This window comes from Chlamydomonas reinhardtii, chromosome 16 (assembly GCF_000002595.2).
Source record: "Chlamydomonas reinhardtii strain CC-503 cw92 mt+ chromosome 16, whole genome shotgun sequence".
NCBI lineage: Eukaryota > Viridiplantae > Chlorophyta > Chlorophyceae > Chlamydomonadales > Chlamydomonadaceae > Chlamydomonas > Chlamydomonas reinhardtii.
Genome location: NC_057019.1, coordinates 6,828,323 through 6,850,659, shown reverse-complemented (window position 1 = coordinate 6,850,659; position 22,337 = coordinate 6,828,323). Strand labels below are relative to the sequence as shown.

Sequence of the window (22,337 nt, the reverse complement as noted above, 5' to 3'; positions counted from 1 at the left end):
TCCTGCCAGAAAACTGGCTTAGCAGTCGGTAATATTACGGCATACACAAGTCCTTTTTAGCCAGATACTCCGCACCAAGAGACATCGCCGCGCTTAAATCCCCGACAAGCTCGGCTCCTCGCAAACACCACGTTACGCAGCTCTGCGTGACCAAGTAGCAATGCAAATGTCGGAAGGCGGTGCAGATAACCAGGCGGAGATAAAGACCGAGGTGGGCACAGAGTCTAGGAAGGCAACCCCGCAGCCTGCTACGCATGCTGTGCCTCCATCGGGAAGCCGGGGCTACTGCGCTTAGCTCCAGTGCTTTGCAGAGCCTACCGCGTTATCAGTGGCCCGGTTGAGTAGCGCTGCCCTAGCTATGTCTTGGCCTGGGCCAGCAGCAGTAGCCTGTGTGGCCGTGCCACCGAAGCAGGGGAACCCCTGTGCCGAACCGTCAGGACACTTGCGTGGTGACTGTGTTGCGTGGGTGTTGTCCAACGGTTTCCCGACTCTGTCGTAGCTGCAATGAGTGGGGATCCGGCGGGTGCACGGCTTGGCTGGGACTCACTGTGCGTGGACTCTAATGGACTATGCCGGGAGGGGTTTAAGCAGCCCTGGGGCTTGGTGGCGCAAAGTTGGTCCCCTGGCATCACATGGTCCCTGGCGTGCTTGCACAACTTGCATTGTCCCCTCTTTAAGGTCACAAACATAAAGAAACCACTGCTGTGATAATTGCCGAACCACTTCAGGGCGGTATCATCAACCTCGTCGTCAAGGACCAAGAAGGGAGTGAAGTCCATTTCAAGGTACGGTATGGCGTGAGGGGTGAAGCACACAGAGGTGCGGCCGCGCTTGACGCAGAGCAGGAGTTAAGGTTGGGAACGCACGGTGAGACCAGGTGGCGGGACTGGTAGGACTTGCACACCCAAAGGTTTGAGTCGAAAATGCCAACAAAAAGGCCTGCCGTCTGTCCTCCCCGTGCACCGCGGTTTGATCTCGACGTGTAACCGTGAGTTCTATCGTGCGGTGTGGAAGGTCCTTTCCTGCTAATCCTGAGCGGGTTCACATGCGTCGCAGGTGAAGATGAAAACAAAGCTTGAGAAGGTGCGTCGCGGCACAGCCGTGGGTCAATGAATGCAGACTTTGGTGCGTGTGGTTAAGCTTTGCCGGGGTTGACATTGCGGTCTGCTGTGGATGTAAGTTGCTGCTAGGGCACATCCATCGCGCGCTCATCCGAATGCACCCTGCTCCTGTTGACACAGCCTGACTCGGTACTGTCATCCTACCGTACTAATGGCGACACGCAAACAGGTGATTGACGCCTACTGCAAAAAGAAGGCGCTGGACGCTAGCACCATTCGTTTCCTTTACGACGGCAACCGCGTCAACCCAACCAACACGCCCGCCGAGCTAGGGTAACTGGCGCAGCGAACGCAGGCAGGGTGGGGACGCCCCAGGCATGGCACAAAACGGCCTCGGGCCTCGGGCATAAGCTTTAGCTGCGGAGCACAGGGAATGGAGAGGCCAAGGCAGAGGAAAGAGCCGCGTGGGAGGACTCAGGCTGACTTCGCACAACACGATGTCCTCGCGCTGACTGCGTGTTTGGTTTTGTCGATTGGGCCGTAGCCACGTAGGTACATAGCCTTAGCCCCTAGCCGCCAAATGCTTGGCCCCTACTGCGTTGCCCCACTCTTGCGGTGTGTGACGCACAGGATGGAGGACGGCGACACCATCGACTGCCTCATCACGCAACTGGGCGGCGGCAGCAGCTACAGCCAGCGGAGGTAGGCTTGGTCGTGCGGCGGCAGCGGCCACCGGCAACAAGCGGCGGCCGCCGGCGGTCGTCAACAACAACCAAACTGTCATGGACAGTTTGGCCCGCCCTTGTGCTGTTACGGTACTGGTGCGTGGTTGTTGTCACAACGGGTCACGACGGATGCATTCCTCACCTGTCCACCCGTAGTCTCCGTCACCCATGAAAGGGCCGGGCGGGCGGCGCTGGCGGGCAGCCGCTGCAGCAGCTGGCGCGCCACGTCACGGGCCCGGCGGGCGGCGCCCTGGCTCTGCAACCAAACAGCTGCAGTGGCGTGGACATGCTGCCGCGCAACTCTTGACGACTTTACACCACCGCGCATGCTGGTGGACCCCGCGGTGTTTATCCAGATGGACGCGCATATGAAGCGGCTGCAGAGAAGCGACAGGATGGAGGCGACAGAGAGGCGACAGCATCTGGAGTGGGAGGCCCGACGGCAGATTGAGAACGAGGCTGCCGAACGGTGTGGTCGGGAGTGAGCACAGTCATACATGAACACCGCAATGACGGAGACGGTGGGTGACGGAGATTGTGGGTGACGGAGACTGCGGGTGGATGCAATGCAAGCTGACCTAAAGCTAGTGTCAATTGCTGGTCGTTGTTACTGTATGATGAAGTGGCGCGAACGTTGATGTTGACCTGAAAAGAGGGTGCTGCGGGGCGATGCGCGCCGCAGGCGTGCCGTGCAATTGCGGTTTGGTGATACGCCAACAGGTCAGTAGGAGTGGGCCCAAGTGTTGTTTTCAACTACAAAGCGCTGCTCGTAGCCTACATTAGCATACATCACAATCTTGTGACGGGACCGCTGACTTGAAGAAGAGAGGTTTGAACGTTTGCTGTCACTGCTTTACCTAAAACGTGCCGCGACCGGCGTCTTTTACTTGAATTGTAAACTTTTCCAAGCTCTCCTCATAAGCCCGTCAAGCAAAGGGTCCTTATTTTATCGATCTCTGCGCGGACGTCAGTCGGGCAGCTTCAAACATAATGGAGGCAGATGGCGAGCCTCAGCCAAAGGTCAAGAGCGAGGTAAGGATGCGAGGGGCGCCAACGCTGAGGCCTATGTGCCTGGCCTAGGGGTGCCAGGACTTGGGCCAGGATGGGCCTGGAGAGTGCTGACGGGTCCGGCGTGTGGCGCTGCAGGGCGCCGTGATCAACCTGGTTGTCAAGGACCAACAAGGCACGGAGGTTCACTTCAAGGTTGGGACATGGGTCAACACGTAGAGGGGCAGGCGGATGGCTCCAGGCAGTGCTGCGCAAGGCCTGCGCATTCGGGGCCTAGGGCCGTAGGCATAGGGGCCCGCCCGGCGGGGCAAAGCGACTGCAATATCGGTCAAGGCCTTCCTAGCCGTAGAACGTTCAACAGAAAACACGGCTTGTTGTGCGTGGCCCGCCCTATGCTCAGGTGAAGACCAAGACCCGACTGGAGAAGGTATGGCTGCACGCTAGCTGGCTTAACCGCAGGCCTGTTTGCCTGTCAGAGCGCTTGTTTTCCCATATTTCCTTCCCACATCCATTTCATCCACATCCGCACCACACTCCCTGCAGCCACACTTCGGCTTGTCACATTGCGTGCGCGCGCCCTCATTCTTCTCCCGCTGCCTTCGTGGACAACTCAACTCATACCACCTGTGATCACATACGCCCCGCCCCTTTCTCCGCAGGTGTTCAACGCCTATTGCAACAAGAAGGGCATGGATACTGCCTCGGTTCGCTTCCTCTTTGATGGGGAGCGCGTCAACGCCAACTCCACGCCAGAGCAGCTCGAGTGAGTGCCGCGCAGCTTGGGCAACTGCTTTCGCTTGCGCCGCTCGGTCTTTGTAGGCCGCGTGCAACCGGCGAACCCGTGGACATCTTATATGCATAGCGGTTGCCACCGTTGCAGACGTACGGGCCTGCCAGCGCATTGCTTGCACTTTGGTCCTCGCTGCCCCATATTTAAATGCTGCTGATGTGCCTGTGCATGCAGGATGGCGGACGGGGACGTCATAGACTGCGTTATCGAGCAGGTCGGCGGCGGCGTCTCCGCATGACGCACGGCCTCTGATGCAGGGACGGGACCGAGTTGAGATTAGGGTAGCCCGTGCGGGTGCCAGGTCGGGGCAGTTACTGCACGCGGCACAGACTGGGAGCTGTTATGTGCTACACATACGTGCGGTGCCAAGCATCCCTGTGAATGGTTTGGATTAGACGGTTGGGCTGGGTGTGTTGGGGGGCCGCCCGCAAACCGCAGATGAATTCAGTCGGTAGAGCAGACAGTACTTGGTGCCGTTGCAGCAGCGTCTCGCAGTGATGTACGGCGGAGTGATAGATGGGAAGGCTGAGAATGGAAATGCCTTTGGCTGCATTGCGTCAAGAGTTGCGAACGGTTAGGTTAGGCGTGGCCGAGTGGTAGTCGAGTGCAGCCGGCAGGGGCCCCTGCAGAGGATGGCAGAGGAGCTAGGCGAGGGCCCGGAAGAGCAGGTCGACAACGTGTGACAAGCAATGGATGCGCAGGGGTGAGCAGGGGTGAGCACGCTGACTACTTAGATTCAGATGGCTCGTCATATTTGTAATATCACATGAGAGGACAGCAGCGATGAATGTGCTGCGGCGGGGGGCACAGCAGGCAAGGAAAGCGGCAGAGGGTTAGTGGGATTAGACCCATTGATCGACCATGGGATGAGAGCCAGGGTACTGTGACCAGGTGCCTCAAGTGATTCCCGATCATGCATGAAGCTGGTGCATCAGAGAGGGGAAGTACCAAACTCATAACAAAGCCTTACAATCTGTCTGGCATATAAGCCAGAGCGCCTGGGGCTGCGCGGTCCCGCCAATTTCCTCGGGTTGAGTCTCAGCCCTGGTTGTTCTGGGGACCTTAGCTGCTAGCGCCAGCGACTTGCCTCTTTACACGCCTTGCACGCCATGGCGGACGAGGAGGCTAAGGTCAAGACCGAGGTGCGCGCTTGAGAAGTGATGGTTATACGCCTCGTCATAAGCTGTCGGGTCTGCTTCTAGGCCCTCTATCGGGGAGTGAGAACCGCTGGCGCCATTTTGCCCCGATCATTGCTTTGGGGGCTGGCTCACTATCGGTCGCAGGGGAACGTCATTAACCTGGTGGTGAAGGACCAAACCGGCAATGAGGTGCACTTCAAGGTCAAGATGAAGACCCGCCTTGAGAAGGTGCGGGGGACTCCGCAGCGCGTGAGGGCGCCTTGTGTCGCCTGCAGCGGCCACCTGTGGCTTGCAGCTCCAGTCCAAGCTGCTCCGCCAGGCTCTCTTCGCATCTACCGCCAAAGCCTGCCTTGACCAACCATGTGTGCCTTCTTGGCGCCTGATAATGCAGGTGTTCAACGCCTACTGCAACAAGAAGGGTGTGGACACCGCCTCCGTGCGCTTCCTGTTCGACGGAAACCGCGCCAAGCCAGACTCCACGCCGGAGGCGCTCGGGTAAGTGCCTCGCCCAGGGAAGGGAGCAGGCGTGGGTGATGGGGTGTAATGCGCGACTGCGTTGTGCTGTGTGGCGGTGAGCTGCCAGATCTGAAATTGACCCCCGCTGTTCGGCCCTCCCCTCACACACACTCCTGTGATTTCCTGCCGCCCGCAGCATGGAAGACGGGGATGTGCTGGACTGCGTGATCGAGCAGGTCGGCGGCTGCAGCTGCGCATGATGCGATGGACTGAGCCGCTGCTCAATGGAGGATTTGGCGCGGAGGGTCTGTGCAAGCAGGCTTATCCCTGTAGCAAGCGGTTATGGCGGGCGAGGCAAGGACTGCGCCGGTGCTACCGTAATGCGGGTTTATGGTCCTCACCGGTCATGGAGTGATTGGATTGCGCTTCCGTGGAGGGGATACGGCGTTGCGGCCAAGTGGCCTGGTCGGTAATTGTGGATGGAACTTTGCTGTGGGCGGTGGAGCAAGTGGTGGCTGCTGGGGGCGCTGTAGGGTGTGAGCCGCACGGCAAGCGCCAGTGGTTGACGGGCCTTGTTACGATGTAATAAATGTGAAAGGCTTAATAAAATTTTGTTTCAGGTTGAGACATGGACAAGTGTTCCCCGGTCACGGGAAAAGGGGCTGAGCCCCTCCACAGTCTGAGGCCGAACAACCTCATCGCCCGGACATAGCCGGGGTCGGTTTCCACAGGCACATAGCCAAACCAGGTGCCTATCTAGCAGTCGCGATGCCACAGCAGAGCCAACCGCAGCCAGACGTAGCACAGTTGTCAACAGCCGCACTACTTGTCATGCCGCTACGCATGCCCCACCGCGGACCGCTACCTAGACACCAGCCGGCTCCTCAGCCTGCGCGCTTGCGCCGCTTCTTGGGCGGCGCTGCGCTCTCCTCCTCCACGTGGCCTTTCCCGCCCCCTCCGCTACCAAGATGCGCGCACGCGCCCCCGGGCCCCGGCCAGCCGCGTACCCAAGTACCCACCAACGTACCAGCCCCAGCGCTGCCAGCCTCTGCAGCCACCCAGCGTCCCATGCCAGCTGTCCCGTGCCTCTCCCCAGCTGTCCCGTGCCTCTCCCCAGCTGTCCCACCGCAGCAGTCCCACATCCGCTGTCCCCTCCCAGCTGTCCCTCCCAGCTGTCCCTTCCAGTAGTCCCTTCCAGTTGTCCCTTCCAGCTGTCCCACACCAACTGTCCCACCCCAGCTGTCCCTTCGGCTCCCTTCTCAAACGCAGCTTCAGCGGAATCTACAGCCTGCCCGACTCCCGGCGTGTGCGGCCTTCCGCCCGCCTTCCAAACGCAACAGCCCCCGCCTCTCCTCGCCAGCCGCTCACAGCCGAAACTCTACTTCTTTCTTTATCGGCCACAAACATCAGCCACAAACAATGCCTCGGAAACAACGCCTCGGAAACTTCCTCCCCACTAGTGCGCGGCCACAGCTCCCCTACCGAACGTCGCAGCACCTATCCTCACCATCAGCAACGCTTCCTCACCTCCGGTTGTGTTGTTGGCGTGTTGCACCGCATTCGGCCTGCCCGCCACAATTGTCGTACACATTCGGGCCCCTCTTCTGCTTTGCTTCGCCTTGTTCTTGCCCCTGTTTGTCACACTGTCGCCCGGCCATTGTTTTGCTGCACGCCGTTGCATTACGCTAGTGCTCGTCTACACAGCTCATCCGTGGACGCCGGTCGACTGCCTGCAGGTGCGCATCGGCTATGCTATCCGCGCGGTGTGGCGTCGCATTGAGTCTGTGTGGTGCTATCGCCTTGGCCGGGCGCCCGGAGCGTGAGGAATGCGCGTCAGCAAAACATCGACACAACCTGCCAGCTACCGTCGGTACAGTAACAGCGCGCGAACGACGCACCAATGCCTTGTCCCTTCTTGCTACGCATTTATGTGGGCACGGGTGGGAGCCACACACATCGGGACTACGCTTTCCTGCCCCTTGCCATGTTCCATCACGAGCGCGCACGCGCCCCCGCTGCTGCCGCTGCCGCCGCCGCCGCTGCCGCCGCCGCCGCTGCCGCCGCCGCCGCTGCCGCCGCTGCCGCCGCCGCCGCTGCCACCGCCGCCGCCAGTCTGCAGCGATGCAGGTCGCTTGTGCCCCAGCAGCATCTCCACCAGCGCGTGCCGGATGTTGGTTGCGGAGTTGACGTCACGTCCCTGCACCGTCGGGAGGGTAGAGTGAGTGAGTCCCACTGAGCCCACGACTGAGCCGTCACCCAGCCGTCACCCAGCCATCACCCACCGAGCCCCACTGAGCCGTCACCCAGCCAGCCATCACCCACTGAGCCCCACTGAGCCGCCACCCAGCCACCCATCCATCGCCCAGCCAGCCGCCCGCCCACAAAGTGGACTCACCCACACCGTCCCGCAGTGGTTGCACACTTGGACTTGGTGAGCACTTAAGCCCCCCCATGGTACGACCGCCTGCAGGCAGCGCATGGAAAACGAGTTCGGTAGTGTCGTGTGGGTGGCGGGCAGGGGTGCCTGCCGGAGTGCCGGACGCCCACATGTGTGCCCATGGTGATACGATCCCCATTAACAAGTACCGTGTGCTGGTGTTGAAGCGAAGTGCCAACTGCGCTGGCCGGCAGCAAGCAGCACTAAGACACGGTCCTCGTGGGAATTAATCGTAATCAATGCTCGGTGCTCCCCATCACGATCCCACACAATGTCCCAATACTCCTTCCAGTTGCTGCCTAGTACCCGCTCCAGCAAACAGTTTCACACAAAGGTGCACCGTCCAGTCATCCACTCTCGCTCTCTCTGGCAAGATGCCCAGCAACATGCCAGCCGCACACTGTAAGTCTGTCCTGCTACCCAATGCCCCAATCAGCCACTCACCATCCATAATTCCATATGGAGACAACAGCTCTTGCGTTTGGCATGTTTCCACCCAGTTACCGTTAGTCCGGCAACCGCACACGGCTCACACAAAACGGTATCACTGCCTGATTGCTAGCGTCTTGCATTCCTGCCCCAAGGGGACTCATCATTGTTATCCCTGCGCTCTGGCATCGGCCGGATGCCCGTGCGCGTCGTCCACGCGTGACTCGTCCTTCGCCCAAAGCACGTGCACATTGCGTCCTACTCGTTTCACATGCGACGTCATCCCCTCATCCTCATGCCTGGTACGCACTGTCTCCAGCACCGTCACTGGCCGCCCACTGAGGCGCTAACCAAAGCCGCCCGCACGCCGGGACCCAGGGGGCTGCCCCCGCCCCGCCGTCCGGCCGCCGCCGCCGCCATGCGGGCTGCCGCCGGCGCTGCTCCACGTGCGGCGGTAAAGGATGCTGCTGCTGCCGTCAGGCCCCGGCAGGTCCTCCGGCCGCACGAGCACGGCGTTGACCGAGCTGGCGGCGGCGGTGGCGCCGGCGGCGCCGGCCACAACGATCAGCATGCTCTGCGCGATCAGCCGCACGGCGCGCAGCAGCGGGTGGTCAGGCAGCTCCGCCGCCACACCGGCGGAAGCGGGCGCGGGAGCTTGGAGGCCGGCGCGCGGACTTTCAACCGCGCTGCCAGCTGCGGTTGCGGCTGCGGTGGCTGCGGCCGTGGGCGAAACAACGGCGCGCCTGGCCGGCAAGGTCGCCGTCATGCTTTGAACCGAGGCAACACCCGAGGCTGCATCAGGTGCACTCGCCACGCCTGGCATGCCTGACACTGTGTGCGACGGTGCCACTGCCGCCGCCGGCTCCGCCACCCTCGGCAGGGGCGACGCCAACGCCGCCGTGTCCGCCCTTGCAGCTGCCGCCGCCACTGCCTCGGCCTCCAGCTCCGCCGCCGCTGCCGCCGTCTCCGCCGCCACCACCGCCGCCGTCTCCGCAGCCACCAGCGACTTGTACAATTCGTCAACGCCGATGGTGTCTGCCTCCTCGGCACTACCGGCGGCAGTACCACCTGCGGCGCCTCCCCTCGCCAAACTATCGGTGGTGGCAGCTGAAGTTGGCGGCTCGTCTCCAAGAGCCTTTGGAGGCATGCCTTTTTCTCCGGCCAGCGCTAGCAGCGCCGCATGGGATCGGGACAGGTTTGAGCTGGACTGCCGTTGTGCTGCAACCGCCCCCGACTGCCGCATCCCGAGCGCCGCCGAATGCCGCAAGGCTGCTGCAGCAGTCGTCAGTGAGTGCGGCGGAGCGGGAATGCGAGAGCCCCGGGGCCCGCCGCTTCCACTGCCAGAAGCAGCGGCTGCACTGTGTGCAAGGGAGCTTGCGCCCGCGCCTGCGCCCTCGCTGCCGGAGGCCACTGGCTGCTGGTTCTCCGGAGCCCCTTTTGCCGCTACCTGGGACGGCTCTGCGGCGGGGCCAGGGATGCCTGCTGCAGCTGCTGCTGATGCGGCTGCTGACTGCGGCAGGCTGCCAGCCAGGACGGCCACAGCGGCCGCGATCGCGGATGTGGGCAGGTCGGCCTCAAGCAACCGCTGAATGGCCTCAATGCTGACATGGCTGCGGCCGCGGCCGCCACCGCCGCCGCACGTGCCGGCGGAGCTGGCCCCATTGCCGGTGCCGCCAGCCGTGCCGGCGCCAGCACCGCTGCTGCTGCCGCGGTGCGGAGGCACAGGCTGCGGCCGCTGGGCCCAGGCGGCGCTGGCGGCGCTAAATGGCGTGCTGGCAGTGCCATGAGGAGGGGCGCTGTGAGGCGGCAGCGGCGCGGCGGGAGTGGCAGGCGCCGGCGTCTGGGGCGGGTAGAGTCCGTACCCAGGGTACGGCACGCTGCCATAAGGTTGCGGGAACGGCGGGAAGCCATACGGCGAGGGCGGGTAGCCAGGGTGTGGAAGATACGGGGAATACGGCATTGGCGGCGCGTGGTGGCCGGCGACGTCGTACGGCGATCGCGATGATGGCGGTGCCGCCGAAGTGTGGGGGGCAGTCCAAGGGTACGGCACGTAAGGTGCGAATGGTGCGTCTGCAGCTGCTGCCCATCCTCCTGCCGCTCGTGCTTCGGAGGGAGCTGGCATGGCAAACCGCCGGCCTGCTGTGCCAACTCCGGCTGTAGGTGGCGTGGCGCCGCCGCTGGCATAGCCTTGCACGGGCGTTGCCGTGCTGGCGCGCGAATCGCCGCTGCCGTCTCCTCCGCTTGCGAGTGCGTCAGGTGGTAGCGAGTGGGCCGCCGGGCCTGTGCCGCGCACGGTCGCCTCCCACGCCGCCACCGCGGCCGCCACTGAGCCTGGCGACCATCGGCGCTCCGCTTCCACTGCTGCCGCTTCTGCTGCTCTTGCTGCTCCCGAGCCTGCGGCTGCAGCTGCACCCGGCTGCATCCCTGCCAGTGCTGCCGTTACTGCGGCATGCGTGGCTTGCTGGCCGTGCGTGGCGGCGGCACCTGACGGCATTGTAGTTGACGTGCGGGGGATTGTGTCCGCGAGAGTGCTGCCGGCCACGGTGCTGTTGTCGTGGCGCAGGAGTGCACCGTACGTTGCGGCGCTTCCGGCGGCCGAGCTGGACGGCGATATCAGCCCTGATGCTGTGGGCGCACCGCCGCCGTAACCACCGTAAACGCCACCGCCGCCAACATTACGGCGCTGCTCCCGGTGCTGCTGTTGCTGTTGCTGCTGCTCGCGCTCCTCCTGCTCTTGCTGCCCCTGCGATGACTCCTCCAGAATGGGCGGCGGCAGGCCGATGGCGCTGCCGTACACGTGCGGCGGCGGCGGCGGCGGCAGCGGCCAGGCGCCGCCGGCAAGCATGCCGGCGCGTAGCGACGCCATGGATGCCATCAAGTCGTACATCTGATTGCCGTACATGTGTACAGATGACGTCAGGCCAGGAAAGTCCCACGGCGCCACCGGCAGTGGCGGGATGTACGGCAAGGCGGCCGGCGGCGGCGCCACCGCCGCAACGGGCACGCCTGCGGCAGCGGGACCCCGGGGCGAAATGGCAACGGCGCCACGCCCTCCGACGTCGCTGCGGCCTACGCTGCGCGTGCTGCTGCCAGCGGCCTGCCTCGGCTCTCCAGGGGAGGAGCTGCGCTGGGGTCCCAGTGTCGAGTTTGACGACCGCACGCCGGCCGCATCCGTCGAGCCCTCACCGCTGTGACTCGAATCACGTCGTTGTGTCCGCCCGCGGAGCCCGCGGTCGTTGCCGGCGGCACCTCCCGCGCTTGCCGGCGGCGCCTGTGCACTGTGGGGTGGCGGGGGCAGCCATGGGCTGTCGCCAGCGCCGCCGCCGCCTCTTCCCGCTGAGTCGCGCGGCTGCGACTGCGGCGCCGGCAACTGCGATGGGGACGTCGACGGCCGCCCCGATGGCGATGGCCCCACGGAATGCGATCGCCAGGCCGCGACCTCCCCGTCCTCAGTGCTGCCGCGGCTGCGGCTTGCGCCTGCGCCTGGTGACCTGTCAGTCGTGGCGGTGGCTGCTGCTGCGGTGGCTCCGGGTGATTCAGGCTGCTGCTGCCGCGCGTCGCCGGCGCTGGGCTGCTGGCGGCGGTCTGGCGCCTCCTCCTCCATGAGCTCATCTAGCAGTTCCAACATGGAAGCACCTGCAAAGACGTGCATGTTAAACAAGTTGAGCTGGGTTCCTGTTGTCATGCTTCGGATTGCAACTGGCGTCAACGAACTAGGCGCAAATACAAAGTTAAGAACCGCCACGTAGGCTGCCTGCTCCAGTGGATGCCGCAACCGGCGAGCAAGAGGCACACGCACCTGTGTTTGGCCGGGCCTGCGAGGGCACATCGGTGTTGTAAGCCGGACTCAGCGCCTCCATTACCCTTGACACCTCCCGCCGCGGCAGCGGCGGCCTGGAGCCCGCCCGGGCAGTAGCAGCAGCAGCAGCCGCAGCAGCAGCCGTAGCCGCAGCCGCAGCAGCTGTAGCTGTAGCTGTAGCTGTAGCTGTAGCTCCGCCACCGGCAGTAGCAGCCTCCGCCCCAACGGCAGCAGCCTCACCAATGGTAGACGCTACAGCCGCGGCCGGACTTGCGTCGGCATCCGAGCGGCCGCTCGAGTATGAAGAGTTGGCCGAGAGCATGTGCGCAACCACAGTAGGCCGGCGGTCTGCTAGCGCTTGCTGCGTTAGCAAACGCATCGTCATCGTCGCTGTCAGCGGCGTTGCGTGGGAGCCAGACACGGGTGGCGACGTCGTCAGGACGAGAGGCGGCGGCTTGGACTGACTCGGCACCGAAGTGGCCACTGTTGATGCCGATGCTACAGCCGGTCTGGCAGGCGACGGCGTGTATGAGGCTGTAGCACTGGCAGCCCCGGAGCCGCTGCCTGACCGCAGCCGCGACGGCAATGCCAGCGGCGCCGCTAGCGCTGCCGCTGCCGCGGCGTCTGCAGCGGTTGGGGAGCGGTGGCTGTAGAGGGAGGACGCCATGGCTACTGTCACAGTAGAGGGCGTGACGCCGCTTCCGCCGGGCCCGTGGTCCTCAAATGCCGAATTGGTGGTCATAACCCCCAGTGGCGGCGCAGCGGGTGACACGTACGACGAGGGCTGGGGCCCGATGCCGCCCGTGACGGTGACACTACTGCCGTCCATGGACGTCCCTGCACCGCGCACCGTTGGGCTGGAAGGCACCAGCGCAGCAGCGGCCATGCCTCGAGCCGGCGAAGCCTGCTGCGCCGGCTGCGCGCCTGTGAAGCTGCCGCCGGTGCTGCCTGTGAGGCTGCCGCCAGCAGCACCGGCGGCACCGGCAGCGCCTGGCGGTGATGTGGGGGTTGGGGCCGGGCCGCCACGCAGGTGCGGCGGGTTGGTGGGCGGCGGCGCGGGCGCCTCCATTTCGTAGTGGGGGTCCTCATACTCCTCGGCCGATGGAAAGCCCTGCGGATGGCACAAACACGCACAGCGTAGGCATAGGCCACAGGGGCGCGAGTCAGCCGGGTCTGGCGTGGAGGCGAGTGCTGCCAGGGAGCCTGGTCTCAACGCCCTCCCGTCCTGACACGCCTGCCGCACCCGTGTCAAACCACATACACACGCGGCCCGCTATTCGCTTGCATACTCGCATGCACGGCGGTGTCGACCCTTTGCCCTTGTGATTGGACTAGCACATACACACGCGCCTTACCATCCTCTCCCCATCCTCTCCCCATCCTCTCCCTCCGCCCTCGCTCTTTTGCATTGGGTTCGATTTGGTTTCGGCTCGTATCTGCACCCCCCCCAGGTTCGGTTCACCGTAGCTTGGGCTGGTACTTGGAACCCCCCATCCCTCCCCGGCTTCCCCCCTCACCGCCAGCTGCAGGCTGTCGTACAGGTCCAGGTCGTACAACATGGCCGCCTCCCAGCGCCCGAACTCGGCAGCCCGCTCCACGTAGCCGTGGCTGGGATACACGGCGTCGGGCTGGGCGGAGGGGGAACAGCGGAGAGTTGTTGTCAGTGGGGGAAACAGGGGAGACAGAGGCGGGCAACGAAAGAGGCAGGTGATAGGCAACAGGCGGCAAGGACAGGCGGTAAGGACAGGTGGTGAGGCGGTGAGGAGGGTCGCGCTTGGGTTCGAGAAACTCCTATGCATTCATTGCCTTGGCGTACTGTCCACCACCCACCTGCGGTCCCGACAATGCGCTGAAGCCGCCGATGCTCATGGCGCCTACGCTGCCGCGGACGCCCTCCATAGCAGCCGCCGCCGCGGTGCCAGCGCCCATCAGCACCGACGACCGGAGCGATAGCCCGCCGCCGCCGCCGCCACCGCCACCTGCGGCGCCGCCAGGTCCGGCGCCGTTGGCCCTAGAGGCCAGGCTGAGATGGTGCACGAAGCTGCGTCGCGCCAGAGAGGTGGCAGAGCCGGTCCTCGGGACCTGGGTGCTGGCGCGGAGGCTGCTACTTGGCACGCCACCCATACCGGTCACCGTAGAAGCCGCGCCGGCGCCGCCAGGTGCCGAAGCCGGTGGCTGCGTCACCGTCGCCGCTGCCGCTGCCGCCGCCACGCCGCCGCCGCCAGCGGACATGGGCAAGGCCCTCATGGCGGCGGCGGATGGTCCACCGATGACGCCGGTGGGCACAGTGGCTGAGCGGCCCGCGCGTGGAGACCCTGCCGCCGCCGCTGCTGCCGCCGCCGCTGCTGCCGTGGAGGAGGTCGGTGTGCCGCCGACGGCGTGCGCCTGCGGGCTGCCCATGAGCGTCTGCTCGGGGAAGGCTGCGGGGGAGGGCAGCATGAGCGCAGGTGGGTTCGTGGCGCGCGCGTAGGCGCCGCCAGCGGCACAGGCGGCAGCTAGCGCTGCTTCGTCGTATTCTGCCACGCCGGTGCCGTAAGCAGCTGTCACAGGACGCAGCGGCGGCGCCGATTGACTCGAGCGCAGCAGCGACGTCGCCGCATAGCTACGGCGCACAGCCCCCAGCGGCGGCGACGCCGTCGGCGACAGCAACGGCGGCAAGGGTAGTGTCGGCGGCGCGCCGCCGGCACCGCGGCCAGGGCTGGCGCTGCGGAAGCGTGACGGCACGATTGTGGTCGTTGTCAGCGGCAGTGGCGGCCGCCCTAGACCAGGCGTCGTGATGGATGTACCCGGTGGCGCCAGGGAGGAGGCAGCAGCTGGCCGTGCGAAGGAGGTGTGGAGGCTGTCGGCAGGGCTGTTGTCGCCCACGGTGGCGGCGTTGCTGTGGCCGCCGCTGTCCGTGCCACTGCCGCGGTCCTCGCGCCGTGCGCCCCGGCTGCCGCCAGCGTTTCCACCGCCGCCACCATCGCCGCCAACCTGCTCATCATCATCGTCAGGCATCCACGACGGCTCCTCCGCTACTACCGGGTGGCTTGTGACGACGGCGCCGGCAGCGCCCGCTGAGCGACTGCCGCTGCTGCTACGGCCGCCGCCTCCATCACCACCGCCGCCTACGCGGCTGGAGCCAGCGCCGCCGCCGGTGCCGACCTGAGCGGCGCTGCCCACGCGCGACTGGCCGGCGCTGCCAGGCCAAGCCACGGATCCAGTGCTCACAACCGACGGCCGTTGGGAGCCGGGTACGACAGGCGCTGCATGGAAGGCGGCGACGGCGCCCGCCGCCGCCGGCTCACTGCTGTCCGGGCCGCCGCCACCACGGCCGCCCATGGCAGTGCTGGGCCCGGCCTCGGAGATGCGCCAGTTGCGTGACCCGAGCAGCTCACCAGCCATGGTGGTTTCCTCAGAGCCACGGAAGCCGCCGCCGCCGCCGCCGCCGCCGCCGCCGCCGCCGCCACCGCCGCCACCGCCGCCGCCACCGCCGCCGCCTTGGTTATAATAGCCCACCGGCGACCGCGCCATGCCCGGGCTGCCTGGCGGCGGCAGGCCCGCATAATCGCCGCCGCCGCCGCCACCACCGCCGCCGCCGCCACCGGCTTGTGGCGTGCGGGCGGAGGCACTGCGGCCAAAAGGCACCTTGCCAGTAGGAGGCCCGTCGGGCATGCCTTCCGTTAGGAGACCCAGAATGGCGCGGTTTGGCGCAGCAGACCTGTGTGGTCCGCCGGCGCCCGACTGCGTGAGGGCGGCGTTGCCGCTGGCGGCGCGGCGGTGTCCAATGCCAGGCCCGGCGCCGGCGCCATTGACCCCGCTGGCGGGAGGCGACAGCGGCGCTGCGGCATATGAGGGGTTCGAGAAGCGACCGGTGACGCTGGCGTGCCGCACGACGTCGTCACCGTTGTATGGGTAGGGATCTTCCGGGATGGACGAGCGGTCAAACTCTTCTCCATTCCACAGCATATCGTACTCCGATCGGCTGTCATTGCTGTACTGCTGCCGCCCGCCGCCGCCGCCCGGGCGCAGCATGCTTCCCCGGGCCTCATTCACCACCGCTGCAGTGGCGACGGCGGCGGCTGACGGCGCCGCTGCTTCGCCGTCGGACTCGCCCTCGTCTGTCATGTCGGCGTCAATCGTGTGCGCCGCCGGCCCCTTGCCACCCATGGCGGCCGTCCGGGACGCCGCAGCGGACGCCGCCGCCGCCACGTCCGCCGCCGCCGCCGGGCGGCTGTTGCCGCCGCCTGGTGCGAGTCCAGCCGCTGCCTTTGGTGCCGCCGCCCTCGGCAGCGGCTGTGCCGGGGCGTGTGCCTGCGGCCCGAGTGTGCTGCTTTCTGCGGCAGCAGCGTACGCGCCGTCTCCAAGCACACTGCTCCGGTGCCAGCGGTGGTTCTGCTGTGCTGTCGTCAGCGACCGGGAGTCAGGGGTTGGAGACAGGGGCTGCAGCATAGGCAGGCCTAGGTCGCCCGAGTCATGCCGAGGCAGAGGCGCCGGTGGCGCTGGCAGAGGCGCAGGTGGTGCATTCGTGGCGCTAGGCGCCCCAAATCCGAGGCCCAGGCTTCGGCTGCTGCCGCCCGCCAGCGTTGGTGAGGCAGACGGCGCGGGCGACGGCGGCGAGGGCAGAGTGCTGGTGGCGTGCGGCGGAAGCGCATCCGGTTGTGGAGCCGGCGGGGGCGACGCAGCGTTCAACGCCTTGCCTGACTCCCATGCAAGCCCCGGCGCCGTGCCACCCGAGCGGGGCTCGGAGATGGCTGTTGTATCTGGCCCGACTTTGTTGGCGCCCGGTCCTCCACTGCTGCCAGCGGGCGCGGAAGCAGACACCAAGGGCGGCGTCGGCGGGCTCGGACCTTGCCGGCCACCCTCACGGCCTGCCAGGGCCGCCGTCGCAGCCACGATTGCGCCTGTGATGCCCTCGCCGCTTACACCGAGCCAACGCCGAGCGCCGCCGCTGAGGCTGGGGCTGCCGGACGCGGCCACCGCGTCCAGACCCGACGGCATTGTTTGGGAGCCGCCCTGCAGCGCCAGCGTTGTCATGGAGGGGTGGCTGTGAAAGCCGGTGGGCGAGAGAGCGGCGGACGAGGCAGCGGCGCCGCTGCCGCTGCCGTCACCAAGTGCTGCGGCCTGCGCGCTGCTTTCAAGAATGGCCCAGCTAGACAGTTCGGACAAGCTGGCGTCAGACGCCGCCAGATGGGGAGCCCTTATAAGGCGCCGCCGGGAGCTGCCGCCGCCGGCAGCGCCTGTAGATCCCGCCTCGACGCCGCCTGAGTCCAGACGAAGCAGGCCCACACCAGAGCCGCCGGAGCCTGCGGAGGGAAGCGACGCATCCGAGGCACGCAGGCCCGACTGCGCAGCTGCGAAGGTCAGTGAAGAGTCTGAGTCGGTCACACCACGGCCGCCTGAGACATGCCGGGATGACAGCACCGCCGCCTGCAGGGGCGCAGCGCTGCCCGCACGAGCCCCAGCCACACGAGCTGCAGCTGCCGGCGTCACCGTTGGCCGCTGCGCGGCGGCAGCAACCGCGGCTGTGGTAGTAGCCGTGGCGGCCGCAGTTGGCGAGCGTGCGGCTGCGTGCATTGGCGGCAACACAGTCCCGGGCGCCGTGGGCAGCTCCGCAGCAGCCACCTGGTTCCAGGGCGCCGGCGACCTGCCACCGCGCGCCTGTGGCCCCGCCGGCTGTGAGCGCGGCGGCGCCTCTCGGTTGCTGCTGCTGCGCCATCCTTGCGGCGGCGAGCCTGAGGCCGAGGGAGGCCCACGGCCAGTCAGCGAGCCCGATGCCGCCAACTCGGTCGCCTCAGCCCACTGGCTGAAGGTCATGGGTCGCGCTTCCCGGTTCTTCCCAACACCGCTGCTGCCGCTGCTACTGCCAATGGCTTGGCCGCCGCTGATGCCACCGCCGCTGCTACTGCTGCTGGCGAGGGGGGCGCCGGCAACGGGCGCGCCCCGGGGCCCTCGCGCCCCGGGTCCGCCTGTTGTGGACCCGGCAGGGCTGCTGATGCCGCCCTCTGGCAGCACAAGCTGCGGCGACGTGACCGGCCGGCGGGACGTGGGCGTGCTGGGCCCGGAGCCTGTAGGCCGCTGGTCCATACTCGCCATGAATTGAGTTCTCGGGGATTTCAATGCTGCCATACCGGCACCCGGCGCTCCGCCGCGCGCAGCCGCAGCCGCAGGCGACCGCGGTGGCGCCCCTGCAGCTGCTGCTGCTGCCGCCGGCTTCATACCTGCAGCGACTGCTTTACTAGCTCCCGCTGCATATGTGGACACAGCACCCCTAGCGGCACGTGGGTCGGGAGAGCCCGCAGCCCCGCCCCTGGGCTCCGAGGCACCTGGCTTCCACTTGGCTGTGGGATTGTCCTTTGAGGCTGCCTGCCGGGCCGCAACAGCCGCTGCGGCAACCACCAAGGAAGGGGCTTTGCCGACGGCGCCGTTTGCTGCAGCACCCGCAGCGCCTGTGGCCACCTGACGGCTGGTGGCCCGTGCGCGGCTGGCGGCTGTGTTGGCGTATCCCCCCGCGCTGCCAGCCGCTGTGCCAGCGCCGCCACCGGTGCCCGCGCCCGCGTGCGTGCTGACGGCGTGCTTTGTGGGTTTCGCCATCTGTTCCGCGAATATGCCTGCGATGAGCGGCGTGATGCTACTGCGCAGGTACGGCACGTGCGTGTTGTTGGGCCTGCGTTGTAACGGCGGTGCACCACATAGTTGGTTGGGCAGCAAGGCATTCCGGCGGGTGAGGGATACCGCCAAGGCAAGCCCTGCGGGAGGGCCTTTTGGAGGCGGGATTGGGCCCGGGAATAGCTGAGCCGGCGTGGGGTACGGCGCACATGCACTGTGGCCACCAGCAACCCCAGCCCATGCCAGCCCCAGCTTCAGCGAACCGCAGTACGCACGAACTTACCCATTTGGCGTCCAGGGTGTCTCCTTGCCATCGGGTGGGGCCACTGGCTTGTGGGGGTCTTTACCAGGTGTGCTTCGCTTTGCGACTTGGGCAGCCAGGTTCCCTAGGGATGTTGGGGAGACGGGCCCTATTCCAAACCGCTCCAGAAGCTCAAGGTTCGGTAGGCGCACAGCAAGACCACGGGCGGCGTTCGGGCCCTTGCCGCCCTCGCCCTGCTGCTTCGGCGCCATGCCTACAACCCAGCCTTCGGACTGCAGGCGTCAACCCACGACATGTGGTTGTCAGGGGTGGCATGCGACGGCCTGCGGGCGGGCGCGTACAACGCGTGACGAGCAAACACATGGCGCTGTCAGAGTACACAATGTATTTTGCATGTACCTTAGGCTGCGCTGTTTACAGAGAGCCCTCAGCGTTGGTTATTTCTGGAGCATGCCGCTCGCTGGCGCCTCACCTGGAGCCGTCTTCGACGCCCGATATCGACAACTTAATGCATAATGGCATTAGCACCACATGACGTGCGATTTCTTCCACGCGGCGACGTGGGTCGCAGGCAGTATCGGCATCGCCCTGGCTTTCAGAACCGCGAGTGGCGCTATGTTATTCAGCGTCTTAAGGATTTTAAAGGACAGCTCAAGTCTGTCGTTCGAACGGGAAACCGTCGCGAAACGGTAAGAATTATGTTGGCTTGACCAGCACGCACGAACTTGCCAGTCGCTTAGCATATGTTGCATGTAATTCAACATAGCCAGCCCATGACATCCCCTCCTCTCTTTCTCGGACCTGCCCATCGCGCCCATCGCAGCATTCGCCCCAAGAGCCGACACCTCCCTCACCCCAACAACTAACACATTCTTCACCGCGACAGCAGTACACACCCAGTCATTTTGACGGATTCATAACCCACCCACATAAAGGCATTACACCACCACTCACCAGCATTCTTGGCACCCCCAGCAGCCCGCGCCCACACGCTAATCCTCATCCTCCCCTTCCTCGCCCTCAGCCTCCGCGCCAGCCGCGGTTTTGCCCCACACCTTGACGGCGCCGTCCACACTGCTGGTCAGCAGCAGCTGGCCGTCGGGATGCATGGCCATGCTGGTCACCACGCCGCCGTGCGCTTTGAAGGACGTCACCACCTTATCGCTCTCGACCAGGTCCCAGTAAAACACCTCGCCTGCAAGGGGGGGGGGGGGGGTACATTCATAATTATTTAAGAAGTGAAGGCGTCGGGAGGGGGGAAGTTTGCTCCAATCCCAAAACGCAGGCGGTGGGGCGGACGTGCGTCACAGAGGGAATCGAGGAAACCGGTATGGACGCGATTCGTTGGTACTCAAAGGTCACATGCCGTGGCATCTGCACACGAGGTGTAGACAGTGTAAGTACGGCATTGCCCGGCCGGCCAGCTCCGTGCGGGCCCCCTTCCATCTTGACCCGGCTTTCCCCTCCCCGATCCCCCATTCCCTTTCCTCTCCCCGCTCCCCCTCATCCCCTGTTTCCCCGCCCATATAGCCCCACATGCCGCCTGCCTCACCCGTCTCCGAGCTGCCCACCACATACGCATCGCTGGGCGTGAGGCAGCAGTCCATCTTGACGCTCTCGTGCAGGTACCCGGGTGCCGTGTAGGCTGCCAGCTGCTGCCCGCTGCCCGCATCCAGCAGCCGCAGGCAGCTGTCCAGACATGCCGCCAGCACACACAGCCCGTCCGCCGTCACGGCCAGGCCGGTGACGGGGTGGTGCAGGCGGTCGGTGAGGGCGGTGCCGGTGCGCACGTCGAAGCGGCGCACGGTGCCGTCCACGGAGGCGGCGAGGATGGAGTTGCCCGAGGCCACCACGGCCGTCACGCTGTCCTGTTGTGTGTTGGTCACCAACATATGGTGTTGTTGTTGTTTGCGGTTGGTGCATTGCCGTGTTAAAGAGCATGGAAAGGACCCTGCTGTCGTGGTTGTGCTCCCAGGGATGCGGCGCGGGCGGGCAGTGGTGGCCGTGTCCAGGCTGGCCAGCAGGGCCACTCGCGGGTTCCCTGCAGCACGCGGCATGCGGCCCGCAGGCATCTGAATCTGGATCTAGGAGCCTTACCTGGAAGCCCTTGATGACCTGGATGGGGTCGATACTGCGTGACTTCATGTCCCACACCTGCGGACGTGGGTGTGGGCGCGGATGCGGGTGGTCAGGCATGCATGGCGTGCAGGCACGCACACAGGCCTTGGCCAACGGTCGTATGATGGGGTGTGCACACCGCATTGTACTAGGCATGGTGAGTGCCTGCCCGCTGCACCTCATCTCCCATGCCCCATGCAGCACACAGGCACCACCACCGCTGTACCTCCTCGCCCCCCCGCCTCACCTTTACGCACTGGTCGTACCCCGCCGTGAGCAGCACCTGGTCCTCCGCCGCCCAGCGCACCGCATTGATGGTGCCGTCATGGCCCCTCAGCTTCCTGATGAAGGCGCCGGAAGCCACGTCCCACAGGAACACGGGCTTGTCGCCGCCCACGCTCGCGAACTTGGAGTTGTCGCGGCACACGGCGGCGTCGCGTACCTCGTAGCCATGTCCCGCGTAGGTCTTGACCAGCACACCCGAGTGCGGGTTCCACAGGCGGATGGTGCGGTCCTGCGGGCGTGGGGCGGGTGTAGGACGTGGGTTGGAGAGTGCTAGGGAGGGGAGGGACAGGTTGGGGAAGCACGGGCAGGAGGTGGCACGTTGCGGGGTAGCTCAGGAGTAGCACGATCAGGTAAATGACGGAGGGTTGTGCAGGATGACTCAGTGCTTAATGTTCGCTCATCAGCTAAGTCGTCCCGGGTCACTGCGGCCGTGGAAGGCCGGCGGCTGTCAGCCCGCCACACCCGCACCTTGCCACAGGACAAGCAGTAGGAGCCGTGTGGGTTGAAGCGCACAGCCAGCACAGCGCCCTCGTGCCCCCTCAGCACGCGCTGCTCCTTGCTGGGTAGCGAGGCGTGACGGCCGCCGCCGAGCTCGTCTTCCTCATACTCCTCAGGAAGCTTGGGGTAGTGCGCCATGCCCGCACCAATGCCGCCAAGCACCTGTCCGCACTAACAGCTCGGCGGTCCGCAGCCGAGCCCGGACGATGCTCCTATTGCATCCTGGCAGTTTCTGAAAGGAGCTGTCGTATTGTATGCGCAATGCAGAGTTCTATCAGTCGTAGATGGGGTCGCGAGTTCCAGAATGGGCGTTGGTTTTGGCGCTGCAGTTGTAAAGGAACTCTAGCGGTGTGTGACTTAAGTATATTAAGCATACAATTCCTTAATCAAAAGCCCGCAGGCTGGAGAGTGTTAACGGCGTGCACGCCCATGCCGGGTACGCATCCGCTGCCCCTCCTCCCCATACTTTCTGCCCCGCGATGGCCCATGTGTGTCGGTGTGCCCACCCTGGCACCTTTTAATGCATTGTAATATCCTCTGCCGCACCGGGTTGCACCCCGGCTCCACATGCGCGCAGGCGCACGCTCCACCCCTCCTGCCCGCCAGGGCCCGCCGATGTCTGCGCAGCAATGCCGGTGGCGACGCGGCCCAACGGGCCGCACTACACAAGGGAATACCAGGGACAGCAACTTACATTACAGCAGAAATGTGCCATTGCAAGGCTGGCCTCAGGCCGCGTGAA

The 22,337-nt window shown here is 65.5% G+C and overlaps 6 protein-coding genes across 7 annotated transcripts; 3 read left to right on the top strand and 3 right to left on the bottom strand.

The window, feature by feature from the left end:
* The first annotated feature begins 32 nt into the window (after positions 1 to 32).
* Positions 33 to 2,696, top strand: CHLRE_16g675861v5 (uncharacterized protein). 2 transcript variants are annotated; one of them, XM_043071281.1, is made up of 6 exons: positions 33 to 211; positions 729 to 785; positions 1,057 to 1,083; positions 1,291 to 1,394; positions 1,692 to 1,763; positions 1,943 to 2,696. In XM_043071281.1, exons 1-6 carry the CDS (start codon positions 167 to 169, stop codon positions 1,956 to 1,958), a joined length of 321 nt encoding a protein of 106 aa, XP_042916202.1. In that variant the 5' UTR covers positions 33 to 166; the 3' UTR covers positions 1,959 to 2,696. The 2 variants fall into 2 exon arrangements, with proteins under 2 accessions (XP_042916202.1, XP_042916201.1); XM_043071282.1 differs by having other exon boundaries at positions 39 to 211; positions 1,692 to 2,696.
* A 46-nt stretch (positions 2,697 to 2,742) lies between these two features.
* CHLRE_16g675749v5 (uncharacterized protein) lies at positions 2,743 to 4,356 on the top strand. Its single transcript, XM_001695730.2, has 5 exons — positions 2,743 to 2,818; positions 2,933 to 2,989; positions 3,195 to 3,221; positions 3,454 to 3,557; positions 3,759 to 4,356. Exons 1-5 carry the CDS (start codon positions 2,777 to 2,779, stop codon positions 3,820 to 3,822), a joined length of 294 nt encoding a protein of 97 aa, XP_001695782.1. The 5' UTR covers positions 2,743 to 2,776; the 3' UTR covers positions 3,823 to 4,356.
* Positions 4,357 to 4,472: 116 nt separating this feature from the next.
* On the top strand, positions 4,473 to 5,838 carry CHLRE_16g675637v5 (uncharacterized protein). Its single transcript, XM_001695731.2, has 4 exons — positions 4,473 to 4,726; positions 4,868 to 4,951; positions 5,115 to 5,218; positions 5,376 to 5,838. Exons 1-4 carry the CDS (start codon positions 4,694 to 4,696, stop codon positions 5,437 to 5,439), a joined length of 285 nt encoding a protein of 94 aa, XP_001695783.1. The 5' UTR covers positions 4,473 to 4,693; the 3' UTR covers positions 5,440 to 5,838.
* A 12-nt stretch (positions 5,839 to 5,850) lies between these two features.
* CHLRE_16g675525v5 (uncharacterized protein) lies at positions 5,851 to 7,752 on the bottom strand. The gene is made up of 2 exons (XM_043071273.1): positions 7,575 to 7,752; positions 5,851 to 7,376 (listed from the first exon to the last, which is right to left on the bottom strand). The coding sequence occupies exons 1-2, from the start codon at positions 7,656 to 7,658 to the stop codon at positions 7,098 to 7,100; spliced, it is 363 nt and encodes a 120-aa protein (XP_042916200.1). The 5' UTR covers positions 7,659 to 7,752; the 3' UTR covers positions 5,851 to 7,097.
* A 78-nt stretch (positions 7,753 to 7,830) lies between these two features.
* Positions 7,831 to 19,272, bottom strand: CHLRE_16g675413v5 (uncharacterized protein). Its single transcript, XM_043071269.1, has 6 exons — positions 19,167 to 19,272; positions 18,716 to 19,017; positions 13,675 to 18,490; positions 13,362 to 13,472; positions 11,845 to 12,955; positions 7,831 to 11,681 (listed from the first exon to the last, which is right to left on the bottom strand). Exons 2-6 carry the CDS (start codon positions 18,943 to 18,945, stop codon positions 8,392 to 8,394), a joined length of 9,558 nt encoding a protein of 3,185 aa, XP_042916199.1. The 5' UTR covers positions 18,946 to 19,017; positions 19,167 to 19,272; the 3' UTR covers positions 7,831 to 8,391.
* Positions 19,273 to 19,318: 46 nt separating this feature from the next.
* Positions 19,319 to 21,957, bottom strand: CHLRE_16g675301v5 (uncharacterized protein). Its single transcript, XM_001695840.2, has 5 exons — positions 21,566 to 21,957; positions 21,060 to 21,326; positions 20,792 to 20,848; positions 20,247 to 20,562; positions 19,319 to 19,889 (listed from the first exon to the last, which is right to left on the bottom strand). The coding sequence occupies exons 1-5, from the start codon at positions 21,731 to 21,733 to the stop codon at positions 19,687 to 19,689; spliced, it is 1,011 nt and encodes a 336-aa protein (XP_001695892.1). The 5' UTR covers positions 21,734 to 21,957; the 3' UTR covers positions 19,319 to 19,686.
* Positions 21,958 to 22,337: the final 380 nt, after the last annotated feature.

Bases quoted from the DNA above. Each gene is read 5' to 3' on its own strand.
- CHLRE_16g675861v5 (XM_043071281.1), top strand. From the start codon at position 167: ATGTCGGAAGGCGGTGCAGATAACCAGGCGGAGATAAAGACCGAG. The intron at 212-728 runs GTGGGCACAGAG...GAACCACTTCAG, and splicing joins AGGCGGAGATAAAGACCGAG to GGCGGTATCATCAACCTCGT. The intron at 1,395-1,691 runs GTAACTGGCGCA...TGTGACGCACAG, and splicing joins AACACGCCCGCCGAGCTAGG to GATGGAGGACGGCGACACCA.
- CHLRE_16g675749v5 (XM_001695730.2), top strand. From the start codon at position 2,777: ATGGAGGCAGATGGCGAGCCTCAGCCAAAGGTCAAGAGCGAG. The intron at 2,819-2,932 runs GTAAGGATGCGA...GTGGCGCTGCAG, and splicing joins AGCCAAAGGTCAAGAGCGAG to GGCGCCGTGATCAACCTGGT. The intron at 2,990-3,194 runs GTTGGGACATGG...CCCTATGCTCAG, and splicing joins GCACGGAGGTTCACTTCAAG to GTGAAGACCAAGACCCGACT.
- CHLRE_16g675637v5 (XM_001695731.2), top strand. From the start codon at position 4,694: ATGGCGGACGAGGAGGCTAAGGTCAAGACCGAG. The intron at 4,727-4,867 runs GTGCGCGCTTGA...TATCGGTCGCAG, and splicing joins AGGCTAAGGTCAAGACCGAG to GGGAACGTCATTAACCTGGT. The intron at 5,219-5,375 runs GTAAGTGCCTCG...TGCCGCCCGCAG, and splicing joins TCCACGCCGGAGGCGCTCGG to CATGGAAGACGGGGATGTGC.
- CHLRE_16g675525v5 (XM_043071273.1), bottom strand. From the start codon at position 7,658: ATGCGCTGCCTGCAGGCGGTCGTACCATGGGGGGGCTTAAGTGCTCAC. The intron at 7,377-7,574 runs GTGAGTCCACTT...CCGACGGTGCAG, and splicing joins ACCACTGCGGGACGGTGTGG to GGACGTGACGTCAACTCCGC.
- CHLRE_16g675413v5 (XM_043071269.1), bottom strand. From the start codon at position 18,945: ATGGCGCCGAAGCAGCAGGGCGAGGGCGGCAAGGGCCCGAACGCCGCC. The intron at 13,473-13,674 runs GTGGGTGGTGGA...CCCTCCGCCCAG, and splicing joins GCGCATTGTCGGGACCGCAG to CCCGACGCCGTGTATCCCAG. The intron at 11,682-11,844 runs GTGCGTGTGCCT...ACGTCTTTGCAG, and splicing joins GCAGGCCCGGCCAAACACAG to GTGCTTCCATGTTGGAACTG.
- CHLRE_16g675301v5 (XM_001695840.2), bottom strand. From the start codon at position 21,733: ATGGCGCACTACCCCAAGCTTCCTGAGGAGTATGAGGAAGACGAGCTC. The intron at 20,563-20,791 runs GTAAGGCTCCTA...AACACACAACAG, and splicing joins AGGTCATCAAGGGCTTCCAG to GACAGCGTGACGGCCGTGGT. The intron at 19,890-20,246 runs GTGAGGCAGGCG...CCCCCCTTGCAG, and splicing joins GGTGGGCAGCTCGGAGACGG to GCGAGGTGTTTTACTGGGAC.